Genomic DNA, 8,567 nt, shown 5'->3' on the forward strand with positions numbered 1-8,567 from the left:
TTTCTACGGCTTTGCTCTTGATGTAAGGAAAGAGTTAACAGCTGAGCAATTCTATCCCTTGCAACAACTTGCATCTCCTTCTTTACATATGCCATCTTAACTTCTTCCTTACAACACCCATCTATAATACCTGGGTGCACAATAAAGCTGTGAGAAGTTAATCCATTTCTTCCGAAGGTCATTCCTACTGTCCCTGAGAATAAAGGAGCATAAACAACAGTGGTTATTTTGTATCACTCAAACTGTGGAGATAGTGTAAGATATTTATCTGAGACCAGATCGAAACCTACACTGCCTTCAGTGGCATACATTAAATCATCAATAACTAGTCTTCATCTTCATCTTCCTGCATGCTTGTTATCTCCAAGCTGACCAAAGAAGGCGCCTATTGTTTGTTGAGTCATGCCCAAGGGGTGACTGTGTCCAGCCAACAGGATGACAGGGTCCCGCCCATAGGGTGACTGACAGGACTCCTTGGTCCCACACACTGGGTGAGTGACCCTCAGGGTTAGGGCCTGGGCACAGGGTGACTCACAGGAAGTCCGGGTCCTGCTCAGAGTGACTGACAGGACGCCCGGCCCCGCCCGCACGGTGATTGGCAGGTGTGACACATGCGCAGAACTCTTATGACTTTTTGAAAAGACGGCCAGCAAAGAACCGCTGTGGGGTTGCTTCATAGGCCCTGGGACCCATGTGTGACCCTCCCGGCAGTGAGTGGAAATCGCGGTGTGAGTGGTCTGCAGCGCGTCGTGATGACGTCGCTCTACAGTGTAGCTGTATCCTCCTGGTGATCCAATCGGCTCTTCTCTCAAGTTGTCGCCGCCGTTTTGAAGCTCCCATACTAGGGGCGTGCCCTTGCGTGGTGTTTCCAACCCTGCCTGGGTCCGTCCGTCCCAGTGTCCCTTTTGGCGCCAGTAAATCCCCGATTCGTGGTATTTTGGGCGCGAAGCAACGACGCGTACCCGTAGTGTTTACGTAGCGGCGCGATGACGTATTGTCCTCACTGGACCCTGTATTTTAGGACTAGGAGAGTGTACTGCGGCCTGTGGAAAAGGCAGACGTCAGCCCGCGTGGGGTGTCCAACCCGGAAGAGGCGGAGCCCGGCAAGGGTACGTGCTTCCGCTTCTGTGTTTGTTCTTCCGTCCGTGCGGCTCGGTGCCACGTAAAGCCACTGTTATTGTCGCTGCGCGATGACGTTTCCATCCCGCTCCGGAGCCTGTCTCTGCGGCGTACTCGGTTGTTTTGAAACCTGCGGAGGCGGCGGGCATCTTCGCGCGTGGGGTTCCCCGCCCTCCGGGACCCGCCCCGCGTGGGGCCGCATGTCCGTCCGCCCCTGCGTTTGTCCATCACTCCGTGAGCACGGAAGTCCAATGCCGCGTCCTATAAAGCCGCTGTTTACGGTAAGTGGCCAGCGTGTTACGTCACGTCGCGGCGCGATGACGCAACAACCCTGCACCCATTTTTTTTTTTCCGTCAGCAGGCGGCTGTATTGAAGCCTGAGTAGTTGCGTGGGCAACCCAGAGTCCCTGCGTATCCGCGCTTGGGCCGCGCTTCCGCTCTGGCGCCCGACACGGCCGGTGTTTCCGGTTTGCGGCCGCAGTGTTGATGTCGCGCCATGATGACGCACTAACCCCGAGGTTAGACGCGGCTGTTTTGAAGCCGGAGAAGCCGCCTACGGAGTTTACGGGCCCCGAGGCAGCGTTTCCGTCGGTCCGCCTCGCGTCTCCGTCCGTGCGACCGCACTTCCGTGCGCTATGGCGCCCCGGAACCCGCCGCGGCCCGCGCTGCACCTGAAGATGGACGAGCTGTTCCTGCGCTTCCTCAGCGATCCCGACGTGCAGCGCGCGCTGAGGGACGGGCTGCGCCGCATCACGGACCCGGAAGAGGACCACCGGGCGGACCCGAAACGCCACACCCCTGTGGTGCGTGGGACCGGAAGCGGGGACGCAACCGGAAGCGCGGACTACAGAACTCCCGACGTGCCCCGCGCGCTGCTGCAAATCACAGCTGGAAGTGCCCGCCCCGAGCGGTCCCCACGGAGGAGGGCGGTGAGTGTGCGAGCCGCGGGGAGGCTGGGGGCGGGGATCTCGGGTGACTGACAGGTGTCACCTGTCGCTCTCGCGAATTAAAGTGAAAGAGCGCGTTTTAAGTCTCGTAACCGGAAGTCTCTGTTTGTGTGGCGGGGGAGAGAATCCCAGCGAGTCTTCCTCCCTCCGTGGAATACCGGGAGAGACAGGAGTCACCTCGGGGTCACAGGGGATGGTGTCGCGGTCACAGGACGTGGTCGCAGGCGCACACCTCCGGTCTCCCCCTCCACCGTGTGCATCCGTCCCTCCCCCACCCTCACTCCCTACTGACCACTTGTCACTTGTCAGGACTCCTAATCCCGGCGTCACGTGACGCCGAGGGCAGCGGTGGCCTGCCGGGGAGGGAGGGCAGGGTTGGGCTGCAGCCTGCGGGGAGGACAGCGAGAGCCGACTCCGGGCCGCGCACGGCCGCCGGGCATCGGACCGCAGGGAGCGCACCCCGGCCCGCCATGCGCGCGTTCCCCCGCTGACCTTCCGCCCCGCGTCCCCCATGCGCGGCGCCCCTCCCGCCCCGCCCCCGCGCGGCCCGGACGGCGACCATGTGCGGCGGGAGCTGGCGGCGCTGGCCCGGGGGTGCGACCTGGTGCTGCCGTCGCGCTTCCGCCGGAGGCTGCGGGCGCTGGGGCAGGTGCGTCCGTCAGGATCTGTGTCGTCCGCGTCTGAGTCCCTAAGTCCGCGCTTCCATCCGCGTGTGCGTGTCGGGGGCGGGTCCGCCCCGTGACACCTGTCAGGTGTGGGGGGCGGGGCTCTCCCTAGCGCCAAGTCCGTGTATCCCGCCCTCCGTGTGTCTTTAGGGGGTGGGGCCGACGTGTGATACCTGTCGGAGTGAGGGAGGAAAAGTGTGTTGAGGGGTCCCTTAGGCTCTCACTAAGTCCCTAAGGGGTGGGCGTATGTGGTGTGTCTGTGGGTCCCTGTCTGTCCCGAGGTGTCCGTAGCTCAGGTCACAGTCCTGTTGGGGAGACGGAGAAGGACAGGGTCTGGGTGGCACCAGGAGGCTCCAGTCAGGGCCACGGAGGCCTAGAAGGGGCTGGTCGGGAGCCCTGGCCCCGCCCACAATCAGGGCCCCGCCCGCCTTCTCCCAGCAACTGCAAAGGCTAAAAATACCCCATGTTAATCTGGCAGAGGCTGCCAGGGGAGTCTGAGGGTGACTGATGGGCTGTGGGCGTGAATCACGGGTTAGTCGCTGACAGGAGGGGGCATGTCCTTAAGGTGACTGACCCCCCCACCCCCCAGGTAACGCCCCATCCCTGCCTTCCCCGTAGGCCCAGACAAGGAAGGAGGAGCCGCCGCCCCCCCAGGCCCCGCCCACCAGCCACAGCATCATCCCGGCTTTCCATTTTCCACGCGGGCGCCCCACGCAGCAGGAGCAGGAAGGAGGGCGGAGTCTTGGTGGCCGCGTGGATGATGTTATCGCCAGGGTGGAGCGCGTGTTCTCCGGGTTCCCTCAGGAGAGGGCGGCTCTGGGGGACATGGGCGCCCTGGCCGAGGTGGGCCCCTCACCCTGACTACCCTGTGCCCTGCCCTCTGATGTCCCTGGGCCCTGCCACCTGATGACCTCGCCCCTCGCTCCAACCCCACAGGCCTGCGGCTGCCCGCTGTACTGGAAAGCCCCTCTGTTCTATGGCGCTGGCGGGGAGCGCACAGGGTCTGTGTCTGTACACAAGTTCGTGGCCACGTGGCGGAAGTGAGTATGCGCTTGTGTATGAGGGGCTGGAGTCCAAGCGGTCATGGTAGGAAGTGAAGCCACCACCACCCGCTCTCTCCCCACCCCCAGGATTCTGTTGACTTGTCATGATGATGCCTCCCGGTTCGTTAGGCTGCTCATGGCTCCTGGGACAGATTTCTTGGTGCAGGAGGACTTCGTGCCCTTCCTGCAGGTGAGGACACGCCCCCTTTCTCGGGAACATGCCCATTTCACAGGTCCCTACCACTTCGCTAGCCCTGCCCACACCACAGGTAACGCCCACCCAGGAAACAGATACCTGGTATACCAGGACTTACTGCAGGTGAGGACATGCCTGTCCCAGCCCCTGCCCTGTCCCTTTCCTGGACTGGGCCTTCTTGTAAGCCACACTCACTTGATGGGACATGCCTCCACCCTGGGGCACGCCTCCAGACCCTTCCTTGTCCCAGTCCACATTCAAGACCTAGGCCAAGCCTTGCCCTCCCTGGTACCAACTTCCTGGGGCAGGAACTCCTGCCCTTGCTGCCCCAGGGCCTTAGAACCTTTGTTCTAAGTCTGGACCATATACCAGTCCACGCCCCCACCAGGGTCATACCGTCTTCCAGACCTTTTTATTGCCCTTGACCTGCCTCTTTGGGGCTGTTCCTTACTCAGAGGTCCATCCTCTCTGCTCGGACCATGCCCCTCCAGTGTGCACTCCCCGCTCCCCCTGCCTCTGCCTCCCCCCCATACCCGTGCCTGGTTTCTTGCACATCCCAGGCCTGGCCACCCACCTGTACCTGGTCAGACCCACACACCACCGGCCATGGCCCCACCCCGGGCTAGTCCTCTGCATATGACAATTCAAGGCTTCATCCTGTCTGAGGCCACGCCCTCTCCTGGGCCACATCAACTTCCAGGCCTCCTCCATCCTACCCATGTGATCCCTCCCCCTACAGGATGTGGTGAACACTCACCCTGGCCTGTCCTTCCTGAAAGAGGCCTCTGAGTTCCACTCTCGCTACATTACGACGGTGAGTGACAGGCCCTGACCACGCCCGCGCCCGCCGTAACGCCGCGTGTGTGACCCCGCCCCTGCTGTGACCTGCAGGTCATCCAGAGGATCTTCTACACAGTGAACAGGTCGTGGACTGGCAGAATCACGTGCTCAGAGCTGCGGCGGAGCAGCTTTCTGCAGGTGTGATTGGAAATGGGGCTTCCAGGGGAAGGGGTATAGCCATCTGGGGACATTAATAAGGGGCGTGGCCTACCTGTCTCTTTCCCTCCATCTATCCATGTATATGTTGTGTGAGGGGCATGTCCCATAAGGATGGGGGCGTGGCCTACCTTTCCCTTTCTGTCCCCCCTCCACCATCCATTCATCTATCCATGTGATATAGTGTGAGGGTAGTGTCCCCGCCAGATAAAGTCGGGTGACCCGTGGGGGGGAGTGGGCATGTCCCACCCAGGCCCCGCCCCCTCAGAATGTGGCGCTGCTGGAGGTGGAGCCTGACATCAATCAGCTGACGGAGTTCTTCTCCTACGAGCACTTCTATGTCATCTACTGCAAGTTCTGGGAGCTGGATGCTGACCACGACCTGATGATTGACAGGCGTGACCTGGGGCGGCATGGGGATGGGGGTAAGCATGGGGGGCAGGGCCTGTGTGGATGGATGGGGAGGAGTTACAGGACGATGGATGGACCATGGCCTTATGGTTGAAAGGCGTGACCTGACATATCAGGTCCGGGGGCGGGGCCTGTGGGGACACAAGGTGGGGTTACAGGGGGACAGACAACAAACAGGACCTGATGATGGGGCAGAAGTGAAACGGGACCCTGGTGAAGAGGGGCGTGGCCTCTGAGTGATAGGGAGTTGAGGTCACTGGCCTTGATGGGCAGAGGGGTGGAGCCACAGGGAGCATGGAGCAGAGCCCTGGGTAGATGAAAGGCCTGGGAGGGAAGCTCAGTGGGCATGTCTAATGACAGGGCGGGGCTGATTGAAGGACAGAGGACAGGGTGCCAGGTGATCTGGGGTTACACGCACTGGTGGGCTTGGGCTTGGGAACAAAGGTGTGTGGTTGTTGCACTGAGGGGGCGTGGCCTGGGTGATGGGGACACAGGCAGGACAGCTGGGTGAGAGCTGGAGATAGATCAAGTCACAAAAGAGCTGATGGGCGTGGCAGGGTGGCATCGGTACGGGGACAATAGGACAGATGGTCATGCCTGCCTGAGACAACATGCTTGAGGGACTGGGCAGGTGCAGAGCGGAGGGATAGGACCAGGGCTGAGGGGTGGAGGAGCGGGGCCTGGGTGAGTGACAGTGTGTAGCAGATGGGCTGAGAGGGACTTGAAGAGGAGGATCTGATGGGCAGGACAGCTGTGGGTGACGTCACAAAGGGGCGGGGTCTCAGCCACCACTCCCTCCACAGCCATCTCCTCCAGGATGATCGACAGGATCTTCTCCGGTGCTGTGACTCGGTACCTGCTGGGAGAATGGTGGCAAGGGGAGTCCCTGTGACGTCACAGGCGGGCCGGCCCTGACACCACCCACCCACAGGGGCCGGAAGGTGCGGAAGGACGGGAAGATGAGCTATGCGGACTTCATCTGGTTCCTGCTCTCAGAGGAGGATAAGACCACGCCCACCAGGTATGTGGGAGGGGCCGCGGGCGGAGTCTCCGTGCAGTTGGTCCCTGAGCTTGTGTCAGTCACCCATCCTTGTCACTCACCTGGCAGTCTCCGGTGCTGTTTCCCTGTCCTTGTGTCACCTGTGCCCACCCCAACACTCCCAGGTCCCTCGCGTGACCTACACACCGTGCCACGCAGCGCTGAGTACTTGTTCTGCTGCATGGACCTGGACGGGGACAGCATGCTCTCCCCCTTCTCCGTGTGTCACGTGTGTCCCACCCAAGTCACCCTAATTCCCACGCAGCACCGAGTACTGGTTCCGCTGCATGGACCTGGACGGTGACGGCGCGCTCTCCTTGTTCGAGCTCGAGTTCTTCTACGAGGAGCAGGCCCAGCGGCTGGAGGCCCGGGACGTGGAGCCACTGCCCTTCCGCGACTGTGCATGCCAGATGATGGACATGGTCAGGCCGCGGGTGCCTGGTGAGAGGGGGCGGGACTTTCCGGGGGAGGCTGGAGGTGGGCGAGTTGGAGCCAGTGCCCTTCCGCGAACAGTTCTCTAAAGACAGGTTTGAGTGGGCGGAACTTCCGTGAGCGGCTGGAGCAGCTGCCTGAGGAGGGGTTTGCTGGGTCCTTGTGTGCATGGGTTGAGAGGGGCAGGGCTTCTGGGAACAAGGCGAGGCTTCCAGGGAGGCATAGCTTGGACATGCTAAGGAATGTGTGTCTGTGAAACATGGTAGGGTGTGGCTGCCTCCCACGGGACACTGCCCTCCCCGAGAAATGTGACCCGCTGTGCTCCACGCAGGCAAGATCACGTTGCATGATCTGAAGCGCTGCGGCCTCGCGGGCGTTTTCTTCGACACGTTCTTCAACGTGGACAAATACCTGGACCGGGAGCAGCGGGAGCGGGCGGCGCCGGCGCGGGTGGGTGTCTGCAGTGTTGGGGAGGGATTTCCAGTGGTGACTTCCGATGTGGGCGCGGACTTAGGGCGTGAGACTGGTCATCTCCGCCGTAGTCACCACCACATCTCTCACGCAGGACGCCGACTCCCCCGACGGCCCCCCTCCCTCAGACTGGGATGTCTACGCAGCGCAGGAGTACGACTTCCTGGTGGCCGAGGAAGCGGCGGCCACAGCTGGGGACGATTGGGAGGATGCGTGAGTGGGCGGCTCCCGCGGGGCGTGTATCCTGCTTCTCCTGTAGGGCGCCGCCCATCGCCCTGGGCCACTCAACTTCTGCCCTTCAGCTTTCCTCCCCTCACTGCTGCCTACCCCGCGTGGAAGCTGCCGCTAACTGCGCTCTTACCGTCGGCCCCGCCCGCTGATTCTAGCCCCGCCTTTTCTCTACCCCAGGTTCGAGCTGAGCCCAGCGGACTTGAACCCTTCCTGGGATGACCAGGATGACGACGACGTGAACCTGTACGACCTCACGCGGCCCCTGTGATGTGCCCGGGATTACTTGGGGGATGACGTTTGTGCTTGCAGCCGGCCTGCCCCGCTCCTGCTCCCACACAAGCCATGACGTGATTGTTCGAGTTGCACAGACTTTCCAGGGTCACGGGAGTAATGGGCTCATTGGAACAATGGGATCTTTCTTCCTCACTGACCGGACCCTGGCCACCTGCAGGTGCCTTCCCACCCCGGCCCCACGTGACACCGTTGCGGCCTGTGGGAGAGGGGCGGGTCACTTTTTATTTTTCAATAAAGTTTTCGATGGTTTTCATCCCTTGTGTGACGGCACTCTGGAGGTGGTGATGTCACGGGAATGACTGACGTCCTTAGCTACAAACACATAGCGGAACATAGAGCCAGGGACTCGCCACCTTAAGTCCACAACCATAACGGTCTTGCCTCATGGCCAATCACGAGGCCAGGCTCTGCTCTTTCCGACTTCCCACACAAACACCGGGTTCTCTTTGGACACAGCACTCCTGTCCTCAATCCTGCTCACTCTGCCATCTGTGCAACAGGGTTCCTGTTCCCGTTAGGGCTTAGGGGTAGGGTTAGAGTTAGGTGGTGCCCAAGGACCAAAGACCAAGGTGGGTAGGGACTGTAGACCCTGGCACCCGAACCTCCTGGGCAGGAACTTCCTGAGCAAGAGGAAGTCAGCGGTCAGTCCACTACCACTCTCCCGACCCCCACCCGAAGCATCATCCAGAAGGTGGGTCACTGCATAGCCTAGCCGAGACATCT

At 61.4% G+C, this 8,567-nt stretch overlaps 1 protein-coding gene across 3 annotated transcripts; it reads left to right on the forward strand.

Annotated features, from left to right (window-relative positions):
- The first annotated feature begins 368 nt into the window (after window positions 1–368).
- On the forward strand, window positions 369–8,097 carry LOC311604552 (serine/threonine-protein phosphatase 2A regulatory subunit B'' subunit delta-like). 3 transcript variants are annotated; one of them, XM_084794520.1, is made up of 14 exons: window positions 369–1,400; window positions 1,478–2,048; window positions 3,350–3,574; window positions 3,668–3,771; window positions 3,862–3,964; window positions 4,710–4,784; window positions 4,862–4,948; window positions 5,235–5,391; window positions 6,181–6,229; window positions 6,309–6,398; window positions 6,682–6,857; window positions 7,180–7,298; window positions 7,414–7,532; window positions 7,728–8,097. In XM_084794520.1, exons 2-14 carry the CDS (start codon window positions 1,755–1,757, stop codon window positions 7,816–7,818), a joined length of 1,689 nt encoding a protein of 562 aa, XP_084650646.1. In that variant the 5' UTR covers window positions 369–1,400; window positions 1,478–1,754; the 3' UTR covers window positions 7,819–8,097. The 3 variants fall into 3 exon arrangements, with proteins under 3 accessions (XP_084650646.1, XP_084650645.1, XP_084650647.1); XM_084794519.1 differs by having other exon boundaries at window positions 1,481–2,048; XM_084794521.1 differs by lacking the exons at window positions 369–1,400; window positions 1,478–2,048 and adding an exon at window positions 2,110–2,715.
- Window positions 8,098–8,567: the final 470 nt, after the last annotated feature.

Source organism: Acomys minous (assembly GCF_964271855.1).
Source record: "Acomys minous genome assembly, chromosome: 9".
Lineage (NCBI taxonomy): Eukaryota > Metazoa > Chordata > Mammalia > Rodentia > Muridae > Acomys > Acomys minous.

What these genes read in the sequence shown, in the direction of transcription:
- LOC311604552 (XM_084794520.1), top strand. Translation starts at nt 1,755, where the DNA reads ATGGCGCCCCGGAACCCGCCGCGGCCCGCGCTGCACCTGAAGATGGAC. An exon ending in GGTCCCCACGGAGGAGGGCG is followed by an intron (nt 2,049 to 3,349) that starts GTGAGTGTGCGA and finishes CCTTCCCCGTAG; the next exon opens with GCCCAGACAAGGAAGGAGGA. An exon ending in ACTCTCGCTACATTACGACG is followed by an intron (nt 4,785 to 4,861) that starts GTGAGTGACAGG and finishes TGTGACCTGCAG; the next exon opens with GTCATCCAGAGGATCTTCTA.